General features: G+C 34.7%; 2 protein-coding genes across 2 annotated transcripts; one reads left to right on the top strand and one right to left on the bottom strand.

Annotated features, from left to right (window-relative positions):
- Positions 1–258: 258 nt before the first annotated feature.
- On the top strand, positions 259–1969 carry LOC107938076 (cold-responsive protein kinase 1; the record flags this gene model as incomplete). The annotated part of the gene is made up of 5 exons (XM_041092102.1): positions 259–304; positions 471–583; positions 797–1007; positions 1085–1322; positions 1513–1969. Coding segments are annotated over 5 exons (987 nt in total), but the record flags the coding sequence as incomplete, so codon positions are not given.
- Positions 1970–5928: 3959 nt separating this feature from the next.
- Positions 5929–7515, bottom strand: LOC107938089 (protein TRANSPARENT TESTA GLABRA 1). Its single transcript, NM_001327414.2, has one exon. The coding sequence runs from the start codon at positions 7324–7326 to the stop codon at positions 6289–6291; it is 1038 nt and encodes a 345-aa protein (NP_001314343.2). The 5' UTR covers positions 7327–7515; the 3' UTR covers positions 5929–6288.
- Between the last annotated feature and the right edge of the window lie 8363 nt (positions 7516–15878).

The following is a 15878-nucleotide window of genomic DNA, read 5'->3' on the forward strand; positions in this document are numbered from 1 at the left end:
CTACATACTCCTCCAACCAATCTTTATATCTCAATCTTAATTAAGTATGAAAATATTCTCTTTGTTTGTTTCTTACGAATTACTTGATTTTTTGCTATTCTTGGCAACGAGTACCAGTCTCTGAAATCAAATTCCTTTGATTTCAGCTTTCGCTATTCTTGCCTGTTATGTGTTTGTCATAAGTTCTCAACTAGGAGACTATAAAAAGCTACTTCAAAATGCCGATTTTCACCCTCAAAACCATATTAAAACACCAAAATTCGTGTCGGGTCATTGGTAGTCAATTCAAAACATCTTCTGTCCAGTATGTAGCTTCAAAACATTTTCAGTAATGTAACCATTCCTAAGTATTTATCTCAAACGGTTCCTTGTTTTTGTTTCTGTTTCAGACACATGGTATTGTCAACTATTTCTCTTATAATTTTGTGATCTCATTCGATTCCATATTTGTTATATCTATGCATGGCCAGAGTTCACCAACGAGAATGTAAAGCTTTTTACTTACAATTCATTGAGATCAGCGACATCAGATTTCCATCCATCAAACAGAATCGGTGCAGGTGGTTTCGGAGTTGTCTACAGGGTAATGAAAGCTCTCCGACCGTTCTTTTGGAACAGAGCATCCATGTCTTCTGGGCTCTTTGGCATGTATTATGTATATGTCTGCTTTTGTGTGTGTGTGTGTGCGAGGGAGAGAGCAGGTTTTCTGGTTTTCATATGGCACGCCTATACTAGTGTCTATCAACTTTAGAATTAGTTGGGAAACACTAACAAATTTTACTGTTATTGTTTGCAGGGAGTTTTGAGGGATGGTACTCAAGTAGCCATCAAGAAACTGTTTACAGAGTCTAAGCAAGGATCTAATGAATTCCTGACAGAGATCAATATGATATCAAACATACGACACACCAACCTTGTTGAACTAATCGGTTATTGTGTTGAAGACAGCCATCGGGCCTTGGTCTACGAATATCTGGAGAATAACAGCCTTGCCAGTGTTTTACTTGGTAAATACATCAGTCCAAGCTCATTGAACTCCTAATTCTAATTGAGGTATACTGATGTCCAGAAATCCTAATTTCAGGTTCAAGAAGTAAACATATTGCTTTGGATTGGCCAACAAGAGCTACTGTTTGCTTAGGTACAACTTCTGCTATTGCGTTTCTTCACTATAAAGCTGTACCGCATATTGTCCACAGGGATATTAAAGCTAGTAATATACTCCTGGATGGAAATTTTCATCCTAAAATTGGGGATTTCGGGCTAGCTAAGCTTTTCCCGGACAATGTCACTCATGTCAGTACTCAAGTAGCAGGAGCATTGTAAGCATCATTTTCATTGCATCTCATCCTTAGTCAGCTGCCTAGGCTGTTTAACTATTTCAATATTTCATTGATGTTTTTTAAGGACTTTTGAAGGAGTCATCCACTGGCGATTGTGTTTTGTTCTTTACCTTTGCTTAATCCTTGTGTTTCTATTTGCATCTCAATTATGATATTGTATTTTGTCTAGTGGATATTTGGCACTAGAGTATGCGCTTTTAGGACAACTAACCAAGAAGGCAGATGTGTACAGCTTTGGGGTGCTTCTGCTTGAAATAATAAGTGGTAAAAGTAGTAGTAAGGCAGCATTTGGAGTGGAGTTCATGCTTCTTGTGATGTCGATGGAAGAAGAAGGATTTGATGATGACTTCTTGTGTTCTGTGTGTGATTATCTAGGGAGTCATGAATCAGAGGCCAAAATGTTTTTAGTTAAAAGTAAGAAGCATAGAAAAATTTGGCTTCAAAATTTTCTCAGGGTTGAAGATATTGATACTTTTATGTGGTGTAATATTATGCACTTCGACAATGTTGTTACTATGTGGTGTACTACTAATTATGTATTTGGATAATATTATTTCTAGTACTCATTATGGTTTCGAAACAATTTATAATTATTCAATATTCCTACTAGTACTCATTGTGGATAATATTTTTTCAATTTATAACGATCAATATTGTAGCTTATTATTGAGTATTATTATAAATAAATCATTGCAATATATGTAAAAACAATTTAAAATATAAAAATTTATTAATATATATTAATATATGTAAAAAACAACTTTTCTGGAAAATATTTTCAGGAAATCTGTCAAACAGCAGAAAATATTTTACACAGATTCAATCAAACACCAGAAAATATTTTCCTGTAAGTTATTTTACAGAAAAGTAAAACATTTTCCAGAAATCATTTTACGGAAAATATTTTACTGCCAATCAAACAGACCCTAAATTACCTTACTAAAATAATAAACAAATCTAATTAACTATAAATTTGACTAGTTTGCCAAACAATCTAAGGTGGCGTATGCTTAACAAAAGAGTTCGCCAACCATAGATCTCGCCAAAGCAAAGAGTTCGCCAATTGGCATAACACTCAAAACTCTATACTTATCCAAAACAAACACTTATTCTTATCTACCCTTCTATTACCAACTATATGTCAAACAAATAGTACTCACATACAAAAACTTTGTCGGGCGAGTTGTTACATATAAGGTTTTACTTTGGAAGTACAAGAATGCAATAATAATTCAGGGAAAATATGGTAGCACTGAGGCGATACTAGGACAAGCTAAAAATCTCGCCATTCACATAAGCAGCAATAACAAAGTTGAAAGATGGATCATCTAGAATTATTGCCATCAAATGGAAGGCACCTTGCTATGGTTGGCTAAAGATCAATTCAGATGGAGCTACTGTAGTGAGTGGAAACTGGTCAGCAATAGGTGGCGTTTTACGTGACTCGCATGATAATTGGTTAGCAGGCTTTCATCGATTCATCGGGAGAGGTTATGCTCTAATGGCTAAATTATGGGCGATCCTCCATGGCCTTGAAATAGCTTCGCAGAAGGGGTACACCAAGGTGATAATTGAATCTAACAATAAAAGTGTAGTGGATATGCTAACAAATGCTTCAGTAGGGTCATCATCAACAACTTTAGTCCAAAGAATAAAGGAGGAATGTAGGCGCAATTGGACTGTCAAAATCCAACATGTCTTCCGTGAAGCAAAAAAATGGTTGATTACACAACCAAGTCTTGATCTAAAAATAAATATGAACCGAAAATTATTGATTCCCCATGTTTGGTATTAGGCAACTCCTTTTAGTGGATAAAATGGGGGACTTTTATGTAAGAAAGATTAAAGAGAGAGAGAGAGGGGAGGGGGAGGGGGAGGGGAGAGGGAGAGAGATATACAGAAAGAGAGAGAAGATATAATTTGCAAATGTAATTCAATTTTTTAAATATTATTTTTATTTAATAAAACTATAATTAACATATTTTATATAAAAATTAAACTTTTTATTAAATAACATATTAATTAAAATTTATTATTTTTATTTCTATTAAGAGTAGAACTAATTTTATTAAAATTTGAGACAAGATGTTATACAAAACTAATTTAATAAAGAATATATTTGTACTTTATGGATATTATTATTATAAATAAAAATACATTATAAAGGATTAAGAAAACATAAAAAGAATAAGCTTTTTTTTTTCGGTACAAAAGACAGCCAACCAATAGTGATTACAAACCAGTGAAATTCCTAAGTAGCAGTAAGGGACAATGCATTCAAATCTTTATGCAGCAACACTAGAACTGAGTCTGGGGTTCTTCAAATCTCTATAAACTATTAAGGTTATAACAAAACTAGTTTAGCCATGTGATCAACAACTTTGTTGTGGTCTCTAGGAATATGTCGAACTCGCACATTCCAATTGTGTTTTAGCAGATGATCAACCAGTCGCAACTTTGTCATCCTATTAACAACAATGTTTCCAACCAAAATTGATTTAACTAGCATCAAATTGTCACATTTTAGGTCCCAATGTCTATAGACCTTCTAAAATAGCTCTAGCTTCAACTTTAAAAATTCTCTCCTTCTCAATTCTCATTGTCAAGCTATGTACCAGTTTGCAAATGAGTCTCTGAAAACTCCTATTGCAAATGAGTCTCTGAAAACTCCTATTGACACGCCATTAGTGTTATCTGAAACAACACCATCCGTATTTAATTTGACCCAACCTTACTCTAAAGGCATCCAATGTTTAAAAGTGACTAGTTTGTATGAGAAGATCACCTATATTTGACTATACAACAAACCTACTGTTATAATTAAATGTTGTTAAAGAAAGTAGTGTATAATTTTGACTAATTCTGTTGTGGTGCTTGTCAAGACGTTCCTTGGAGACCTCTAAACAAGAGCTAGAATTTGGTAGAGGATCTCTATCACACCATTAATTAATTGCCTTAGACTTTTCTTTTTCATTCAAAGGTCAGACTCCGCTTGCAAGGGATTGGATCAGCCTGAAAGACTATTCAACGGATCATGTAAAAGTCCATGAAAGAAATAGAACAAGAAAATCGGTACTTCTTTGATTAATTTGTTGCAGGCGGAAGAAATAGTAAGATTCCCATATGATAGATACTCTAGCCTAATTTACACGATTTTGTTTTTTTATACAAACGCACCTGCTGTATTTTTGGTCGTAACCAAGGTATTCACCGCCAACAATGATGATTAATCCCCTCGTCACAAGTACTCTTCAAAGGGATAAACGATTGACCATGAAACGTGCTCCATTATTATAAACGGGGATCGAACACCTAACCACATAGTTAACGGATTTGGTGAGCAACCACCATATCATGCCTCATGGTTACACCTGTTGCATTGATCCTTCAATTTTGAACCTCCTCCAAGGAGTTATATTCCTGCTGCAACAACAAATTCTACAGAATACTACCTGTTCCATTGAAGTATACAAGATCTCTGGCAGGCCTAGACAATGCTTCATCCAAGCTGGCTTTCATGAAGATATAAGACGAAAGAGTGCTTCAATAAACAACATATCAGAGCATATTGCTCAAAGTCAATCACTAAAACAAACTAAATGCATTAATCACCCAACCACGATTGGAGGGAACTTCACATTGAATCAAATTTGTTGTCCAAGAAAGCATAGAATGCAAAAGAATGTCCATCTTGCATATCTTCATTGCGCCATAATAATTTAAACTACTCATGCTCACATGTTAAACAAACCATCAAATATATATTTAACATGTACCAAAGGAAACGACAAGTGAATTTTGTTGGTTAGTTGATAACAATATCTAACTTGTTAAAGCGATTACAAATATCCTCAAATTGTTCACGTACACAACTGAAGGTAAAAGCATCAAAGCCTACATATTGGGCATTTGCTCTCTACCCTTAGAGTGTTATTTCATCCTGATAGTATATGTTACATTAAAATTGGCTTAGTTGATGGCTATCATGTAGAATAAGGATATTCTAATATCGAAAGTGAGATGAACTGCTTCTCAAACAAGATAAAATTAGTTTACATACCTAATGAATTCATTAAACTATGAAGTTCCAACAATATGGAATTCCTACTTATTATCTTCCTCAATTCTTTTCCAGCTAGAAAATATCATGTTAAGTTGGTAAAAGTATCATGAAGGTCCCTGTACTAGGAGTCTGATTTCATTTTACCCCCTTTACTAAAAATGGGCAAATTAGTCCTTTTACGTTAGATCAAATAGCAAATTGGTCATTTCTATTAAAAGATTCATCCATTTCTACTGTTAAAACTAGCACGAATGACAGAATAATCGGGCAGTTACACAAGGTGTGCCACGTGTACCTCATACTAACATACAAAAGTAAAAATGGATGAGAGTTTTAACAAGAGGACTAGTTTGCTCTATCGTAGAGGGACTAATTTACCCATTTTTTGAGTAGTGAGGGCAAAATGCAAGTTGACTCCCAGTACAAGGACCTCCATGATGCTTTTACCTGTTAAGTTAAATTCCTTAACATGAAACTGATCATATAATTTGATGACCTAAATGCCCAGTGAAATTCTTTTCTGAAACTGTATCACATGAAAATTATCTAAAAGGGGGAGGTTTTGTTCAATTGTACTACATAAAGACAATCAAGCATCAAACAAACGAAACTTAAAAATTCTTGAATGTAATGTTTACCATATGATGGTAAACTTAACTAAAGGAATTTCAATACAGATTTTTGGAAGAACATTTACTTCATCAATGGTGCAAAGTAATGGCAGAATTGTCAGCTAAACTAAAACTGATTCCACAAATTAAGTCAGAATTGACAGGCTTAACTAAAACTGATTCCACAAATCAAGTCAAAGGGGAATACAAGCTTAAGCAGTCTATGAAACAGAAGACCAGACTTCAAGCAGGAAAATACAGTGTGAAAACCTCAAACTTTGAGAAGCTGCAATTTGTTGGAAAAGGCAATGGCAATCCAATCAGGTTGCGCAGCAGACCACTGTAATTGATTAATTTCGTAGCCAGCAGAGTAAACACACAGAGGATCGATACCATTAGGTCCCGCCACCGTAGGCAACTCCCAAATAAGAGCCTGGGTATCATCCCCAGCGGAACAAATATGCTTACAACTCTGAGGAGCCCAGGCAATGGCATTGACACTAGCGTGATGCCGCTCCAACTCAGCAACGGGGGTTGTGGGTGACCTTATATCCAAAATCACAACTTTATTGCTATCCATTTGAATGGTAGCCATATACTTCAAATCTTGCTTGTTCCAAGCCAATCTTAATAAAGGGGTGTCGGGTTGGGGACTTTCATAAATGATGGTGGAATGTTCTTTGTCTCTCAAATCGAAAATCCTAACGGACCCATCAGCGGAAACGGAAGCAAAAACTCTAGCTTCACCCCAAGCAATGTCGTAAACCTCTTTATCATGAGCGATCAATTGGGTTTCAACGACGCATTTCTCGATGTCCCAAATGGTGCAAGTTGTGTCGATGCTGGAAGTCCCAATTCTCTTGGGTTCAACATCGTTCCAATCGAAGGAAGTTAACGGGGCACAAAACTCGCTGGTTTTGCTATTGTTTAGAACAGTGACAGGTTCAATGGAAGATTCTCGAACTTCCCAGAGACGCAGGAAATCGCCGGTTGAAGCGAGAAGATCGGAACAAGAAGAAGAGGATGAAGCGGATTTTCGATTGGGTTGGAACATGAGCTTGGTGGGTGGATAAGGGTGGTCGAAGGCAAGCTTTGGGTGGGTCTTGAAGGAGAGGGTTTCTGGATCAAATGAGATTATGTCGACTCTGTTAGTGTAATCTTCGAGGAAGCTGCCGAGAGCGATGCGTTGATGGTTGATATTGGTGGAGGAAGGCGTGGAAGATAAGGCCATGGCATAAACTGTGTAAGCTGATTCGTAGGTTACCGAATTATCGGATCTCAGGTGGGATTCTTGAGTTGAATTCTCCATTTCTTCTCAACCAAATTTGGGAAGAGCTTTTAGGGTTTATAGCCCGGGAGCTGTTAATTTCCCTTTCCCTAATTGAGTTTCCACGAAATGGAATGCTATATTGTTTTCTTCACAGCAATGTTTGATTTTTCATGTGGTTTTGGTCCAAGGTGAACCCAGAACCACAAGCTTTATACATTCCTTCCAGACAAATCAAATTAACGAATTATAAATTATTTAAGAACAGTTAGAAAAAGCTCTAGAAAAGTTTATAAACACTAATAGCATAAGCATCAATTAAACATTTCAAATTCAATTAAAGGTTAATTTTCTTAAATTCTAATTCAACATTAACATTACTTTTAGCAAGCATTTTGTCAATGTGATTACCAAAAATGTTATTTTACTTTTTAAATTTAACCTTATTAAATAAAAGAGTATAAAATAAAGTTTTAAGTAATGTAAAAAAAAAACAATCCAAAATAAAGTTAGTATTTTGATAAGAAAAATTAGCAATATGAACAAGTTGACTTAAATTTTGAAATATGAAAAGTACAAAGGCTAAATTTCAAATATGTAAAAGGAAAAGCTAGAAAATAGTTTACCCAAAATGTTACAAGGACTGAAGAGAAATTTCCCCTTTTCTCATTTTCACATGAAAGTTGGGGGGTTCTTTCATTTTTTTTTATTTTTCACTCTTTACTCCTCTTCTTCCTTCTCTATTTTCCCTAGCTGCACTCCACTATGCAGTTAGCCATTGCCAATGTCCCTCGAGCCAACTGATATCACTAGAGTGCAATTCTCTTCCTTTTTTATTTTTTTGGTTTTCTTTTGCCCAAAAGTCTCTCTCACTCTTACTGCTACCGTCGACATCGTAATGATTGTTTGTGGTGATATTCTCAATACTTAGCTGTATCTACTCTATCACTTCCGTGATTTGGATTTGATTGTCATTTCCAATTTTTAGTAGAGCTCTCTCTGTTTTTTGTTAGCTTCGTATTATTGAAAATTCACTAATGTTGAAAATCAAATGATATAAGAGGAGTTTTGACTACATTTATTTATTTAAAGGTTAAAAAACCTTATTCTAATTAATATTAAATAGATGAAGTGTAGTTCTATACGAATTCTACTTGTGCCACAAGAGGAGTTTCGGCCCTCGGCCTTAAGCCCTCCACATATCCCCTAGTTTTGCCACTGTATTATTTTTTAACAAGAATTTTGGTCACACAAATCTAACAATTCACTTTCCATTGTTTCTCTTTTGAAAATTTTAAACTAAGACTGTCTAAGAAGGGGAAACATTTGTTGTCACTCTGTATCAAAATTTGATGTTCTAGGTTGTTATTCAGTATTAGCGTTTAGTTGTTCTTCCATTTAATTTTTTTGCATTTTGCATCATGTTGTTTTGGGTTTCATGATCATATGGTGGAGACTATCATGATTCGTGAATGCATAGACTATCATGTTTTGGGTTTCATCGACCTGTGTTTGAATGCCTTCAAGAATTTTTTGTATCTGCAACTTCTCCGGAGATTCTTGTGGCAATTCATCTTTTTCCTCGCGATTACAAGCCCATTCTTGAATTTTGTTTTGGTGAACCTCCTGAAACTACCTAAACGTTAAATCTCCTACCACATACGTGGTAAGGCGATGGAACGGGGGAAACTAAGCTAAAGACTAAGCCTAATGTGTATCTTCTCTCTCCTATGCCAAAATTGGCTATTTTTAACAGCAAAATCTGACTCCATAATTGTCCCCAAAATTTCCTTGAACGGACCTTCATTGTTTAGTGCTTCAGTTAGACAAAGACTACCCCTGGTGTCATTTTTTGTCCCCTCACGATAGTGATATCACAATATTGTCGACATATGGGATGCTCCTTGGTAATTGGGTATTGTGATACCTAAAGAGGATATCACAATACCATTGTAGGTGGTCTTCATCTTGGACCTATTGGAGGTATCATGATTCCCATGTTTCAATATCACGATACCTCTATCTTAGGGGATGTTTTCGTGTAATTTTGGTCTACTGTTAAGTACCTACAACACTTAACACTTAAACAGACATTAGGGCCCCGATGGCACAATTGACCAATTTCGGTCTAAAAAATAAGTAAAAAGAGGTATTTACACTTACTAAAATGAAAATCTAAAATTAAGTTAAACTAATAAAAAGACTCTTAAATTGCTTAAATACAAGCTCATTAAGTGACACGATAAGCCTAATTTGACATATGAAATTATAACAGATCACCTTTCTTTCAAAATGTCAAATGCCTGAGTGCACTCCTCGTCAAAAATGAAGGGAACATCTTTCTGTAGAAGACGACTCAATGGTTTGGAAATTTGAAATAAATCCTTGATAAACCACCAATAAAACCTGGCATGCTCCAAAAAGTTACGGATCCCATAGTTAGAGGATGGAGGTGGTAGCTTTTCAATGACTTCAATATTAGCACGATCAACCTCTAATTATGGAATTGAATTAATTATTGAACATAAATCGTTATTAACTGTTCCAACTTGACTAGTAACATTTGGTATCCTATTCCGGTAATAAAAACAGGATATGGGTGTTACACCTTTCTTCGGGACACAGTGTGTCGAACTTACCCACTCACTATCAGAGATAGCGTAGACAATACTAGCATTTAACCATTTCGTTAATTCTTTCTTCACCACCTCCTTTCATTCGCCGCTGACCATCCACCATCGATTCCTCTAAGAGAATATTATGTTGAAAGAGAGATTGGCTTATACCTTTAATGTTAGTAATAGTCCACCCACTAGCCTTTTTGCACACTTGTAGTACTTGGTGAAGAGCGGTTTCTTATTCCACACCGAGTCGTGCAAAGATAATAATCGTTAAAGTATTATTCTCTCCAAAATACCCATACTTCAAATCTTCCAAAAGGGGTTTCAACTCAAGCCTGGGTGACTTCACTATAGATGATATCATTTTCTCGAAAGCATCCTCAAGAGGTTCCAATGGTTCCTTGCAATGCCTCCACCAATCTAGCTGATAAACTCTTTCCTGTTCAAGTTAGAATTCCATATCATCGTGGGATTCCCAGTCATCATCATTGTAACACCCTTAACTCGTATCCGTCATCAGAATAGGGTTACAGAGCATTACAGGACAAACAGAATATTAAACCATTCAAATCGTACATTAATACAAACATAATCAAATTTTATTCAAATACATCCATAATGTCTCTTAATCGAGCTCTCGAGGCCCTAAAAATACTATAGAAACAATCCAGGACTATATCAGAAAAATTTGGAAATTTTAGGAAAAATTTGAAAAATTTAGACTGCAAGGGTCACACGGCCGTGTGACTCACACGGCTGAGACACACGCCTGTGTCTCAGGCCAGTGGACATTTAAAATAGGGACACACGGCTGTGCCCCAGCCCGTGTCCGTACCCATGTAACTCACTGACTTGGGTCACACGGCCAAGCCACACGAAACCACCGTCATATACCAAATCACGAATGTACTCAAATCTCGCGTTCAATCCAAACTGAGTACTAAATTCGATAATATATTACTCATTTATTAACTATTTTTCCTTTTCCACGAGTATCTACGGAATCTTGATATAAAATATAAAATTACTCATTTATTAGCATATATTTCATTTCCAATCCATTTTACAATTAATACCCTTTTATTTTTCAAATTTTCACAATTACCCCAAACTTTTACAATTTCTGCAATTTAATCCCTTAATTAGTTAATTCATCAAATTAACTAATTTTCTCAAATCAATAATCTATCCAAATATTCTAGGCCCTCAAAAAGCCCCTACTAAACCTAAAAGTCACTATCAAACCCTACTATTTTGACATTCTCACAATTTAATCTCAAAATCAAGATTTAACAAAAATCTCTTTACAAATTCATCAAATAGCACAACAAATACTCCAAATAAATAATATTCAACAATGGAAACTTCCAAAATTTTTAGCAGAATCAGAAACAAAGGTACAGGCTAGCTGGACCTAGTTGCAACGATCTCAAAAACATAAAAATTACAAGAAACAGGTAAGAATTGAACTCACACGCAAGCTTCTATGCTCAACCGATTCTCCAAGCTATTCCTATGGTGTTTCGGCAATGGCAAAAGAAGAAATGAAGAAGAAAACTTATTTGTTCTAATTTGTTTTATTTAATTTCTATTTATTTACAATTATGTCATTAAAGAAAATCTCATTAATCTATCATTTTAATTTCTCTTGCCGTCCAACACTATCCATTAGGGACTAATTATTATATTGGTCCCTTATCACGTAATTACTAAGCTATTGAATCATTTAATTGAACTAATTATTAACTTTTACACTTTTTTCAATTTAGTTCTTTTTCTTTAATTAACTATCTAAACGTTAATATTTCTAAACCAAATTTTAATACGGATTTAATAACTCTATAAATATTCTAAAAATAATAATTACGAGTCGACACAAAGAAAATTTGTGGTCCCGAAACCACTACTCTATGACTACTGAAAATTGGGTTGTTACAATCATGGCATGACTCATCCTCCTTTCTAATAGAGAACTCTCTATGTGCACTAGATTGTTCAGTCCCAACAGGCCCCATGCTCTCAACATCCAAAAATCGCTCCACTTCACACTCTTCTTGTTCTGCAAATGTTCCTTTTTCCTTGGACACAATCATCACGGATATAGACATCTCTCTAGCGGATTCTACTACTCTCAACCTGTTCTTTATTACTCTCATACAATCTGGCATAGAAATACTACAATTGAGCCGCACTCTCGACTCCATTCCCAATTAAGCCTCATAATATTCTCTTGAATCTTTCCCAAGCTTGACCTAAAGTCTCGGTACTCTCTTGTTTGAAGTCGGACAACCCTTTGTAAGCGATAAGCACGGTGGTCATAGAAATATTTCGCTTCAAGAATAGGTATAAAAATTCCTCCCACGTAGTGATAGTGTTGGGAGGCAACATATCCAACCACTCCCTTGCTTTTCCTCTAAGAGCAGATGATATCAATAACAATCGAATATTATCTTTAGGAATCCCCTCATAACCCATAGTGCTGCATATGTGATCAAACCTGCGAAGCATATTCAATCACACACAATTTTTTTGAAAATCCTTGCTTGACTAAAATTCAACATGGTACAATTCAATAAATTTGCAAAATAATCCAATCCAATAAATTTGTGCTAAAAATCCTCCTAAAAAATCAAATGTTTTTTTATTAAAAAAAACGAATAAATATGTTAAATTACACGGCAACGTAGATGCATGTGAAAGTTGCAATTGGCAGAAGCACAAACCAATTCATGTTATCATACGTTTTCTCCTCTTATTTGTTTGGCGGTTCAAGATTGACGGACTTTTCCTTTTCTCATGGAAATTGATTGGGTCATTCATTAATATTATTTTTTTGTTAGTTGGGTGTTCGAAGTGTAATTTGCCTTCATCCTCACCATTCAAATTAATTTCGAATGCCCATCTCATAAAATGTCAAATCTCTCAGCCGTTTCTGCCTAATTTAATATCTTTCTTTGGTCAAAATATGTTTATAGTCCCTGAACTTTTTGAAAATTAGGAATTTAATTTATATACTTATATTTTTAGGAATTTAATTCCTTTACTTTTCATATTTCAAAATGTAGGTCCAATTGTTAATACCTTCAATTCTTTTATTAAATCCAGGTTAATTACAAGATCTTTTTTTAATTACATGGAGTAGTTTTCTTTTAATTTGAAAAGTAAAGAAACTGAAATCCTAGAAATACAAGTGCAGGGCCTAAATTCCTAATTTTTAGAAAGTACAAGCACTATAGTCACATTTTAACCATCTGCTTTCCAAAATTAAACTTTTCTCTTAACTCATAAGAAGCTTGCAAGGCAGTGCAGTGAGATTTGAATGAGAAGGAAAGCATGTTTGAGTCCGTAATTCTGACCCACAAGACTTTAAAGCCACTCCATGTCCCACCCATGGTAGACGTGCAGGAATTGGATTACTTTTAAATTTTTTTAATAAATTTTCATTTAATTAAAAGAATTTACAATCTAGTAATTGAATTATTCAAAAAAAATTATTTAAGTAATTAAATTATTAAAATCAAAACTATATAACTTTCTTTATTCACACTGTTACAGGCCATTTTGCCCGAGGCCCAATTAAACACAAAACAAGAACCCAAATCTAACCCTAGCCTAGAAAACACAAATCAGAAAAATAAAATTTCCAAATCAGACGCCACTGTCCCTTCGTCCACCTGCCCTCTGACCGGCGCCACAACCCCCAACTGCTCACCTGCAAACAAGCAAAGAAAGCAGCAACAACAGCAAAGAAAAAGAAGAGAAATGACAGCATAATGGATTTAAAAAAGAAAAAGTTGTAAATGGCTATATAAGCCATTCAAACCGAAATGTAAAGGGGGGTTCGGCCTCGATTTTTATAAAAGAACAGAAAGAAAAAGGTTGAAGATCTTTTGCTCAGTTTTATCTTTTCTTTTGCTTACTGTTTTTATTTCTTTCAAGTTTATTTATTTATTTTTAACTTGAAAACATAAAGAAAAATAATAAAGGAGAAGGCTTTTTACCTTTTTTACCTGCACCGCGCCGGACGTGGAGGAAGGCGAGCGGTTTCGCCTTTTTTCGGGTCTTTGGGCCTTTGTTTCACGAGATTCGGCCCCAGATCCGTGCCTAAGAGGCACTCAGCTTTGAACTAGGATCAAAAAGATCTGATTTTGAGACGTCGGCCACCGCACGCGGCAGTGCTACGCCGGAGGCCGGGCCGGACCGGCGGCCGGATTCTGGGGAGGAAGATGAGAGAGGAGAGAGTTTTGAAATTTTATTTTTTAAAATAGAAGGGCTGAATGGATTTTTTCAGAAAATTTGGGCTTAAATGCTGATATAAAACGGCGCCGTTTTGATATGGCCTGACCCGCGCGACGACCCGACCCGCCTAGAGGATCCGCGTGTTTTCGACGGAAGGGCTAATTGCATCTTTAGCCCTTCCGCTTTTAAATAATCTTGCAATCTGGTTTTTTGGTTTTTTAAATTCGCCCTGAAATCTATTCTGATTTACAATTTGGTCCAACCTGAAGCGCAGTGTTTTGGTGAGCGGGAATATTTCCCATTTTGGTCCCTCCATTTTTACTCGTGTTGCATTTGGGCCCTAATTTGCTTTTCTTTTTAAATTTGGCTCTTAAATTTTACTTTTCTCTCGATTTAGTCCCTTTTGTTTTTTTATTTTCGATTTTGCCCCGTGTTGTTGCTTTTACTTCGATCTAGTCCCTTTTTAACACTTTTATTATTTTCTTCATTATTTTAGCGTATTATCATTTATTATTATTATTATTGCTTTTATATATATAGGAGTATATATTTTTTATATTTTTATATATTTATATACATACTTTTTATATTTTATGATAGTTATATACGTATATACGTATATGTGTACATATTTACTATATATATATATATTTTATAATGCATATATGCATATATTTTTCTTGTTTTTATAAATTAACGTACATACTTATATTTTACATATCTTTGTATTTTATAATCTATATACATATACATGTAAATACTTATATTTTTATATCTTATAATTCATATATATTTTTTCATTTTTTTATAATTTTATGAATATACATACTATACATATTTCCCTTAAATATACATGTACATATACATGTTCATATTTTATAATTTTCATCTATTTTCCTTTATTGTTTTGTATGATCATTTACTATGTATTTATATGTCTATTTTTTATGCTTCAGTTTATTTATTTATTTATTTATTTGCTATGGAATGTATGATTTATTTATTATTCGTTTTGTTCATTTTTTTATTTACATAATCATGTTTATTATTCCGCCATGCACATGAATATCATATTTTAAAAAAGGGAAATGTTTCCAAATAAGGCAATATGTTGCGTTTGGAAATTCGAGGAATGTGCCCTAAGGTACTGGGTTTCGATTTCTCGTTCGACCAAATAGCTAAATATCCTTTTGAAAACTTTTCAAAAATAAGGCAATGTTTTGCGTTTGGAAATTCGAGGAACGTGCCCTAAGGTACTGGGTTTCGATTTCTCGTTTAACCAAATTGTCAAATATCCTATTGAATTTAAACTCATGCCATCCGAATTTTTTTTTTAAAAAAAAAGGATCGTATTTTAAATTTCTTTAAAGTTTTTAATGTTCGACACTAAGACATCAGGTAATCGGCTAGGTACCAATTTTGGGCGTTACCGGGGTGCTAATCCTTCCCCGTACGTAACCGACTCCCGAACCCGTTTTCTAAATTTCGCAGACCAAAATTGTTGTTTTAATAAAATCCACTCGTTTATTAAAAGCAACTACTTTTCAAGGTGATCCAATCACACCTTAATAAAAGATTGGTGGCGACTCCCGTTTTCATTTTCAAAATCCAAGTCGACCCCGTTTTCATCCAAAAAATGGTGTCAACAGCTTGGCGACTCCGCTGGGGACGAAACACGAGAGTCAAGCCATGAGTTGATTACTTTTTGTCTTTTTGTCAAAAATCAAAAACTTA

The sequence above is a fragment of the Gossypium hirsutum genome, chromosome D04, assembly GCF_007990345.1.
Source record: "Gossypium hirsutum isolate 1008001.06 chromosome D04, Gossypium_hirsutum_v2.1, whole genome shotgun sequence".
NCBI lineage: Eukaryota > Viridiplantae > Streptophyta > Magnoliopsida > Malvales > Malvaceae > Gossypium > Gossypium hirsutum.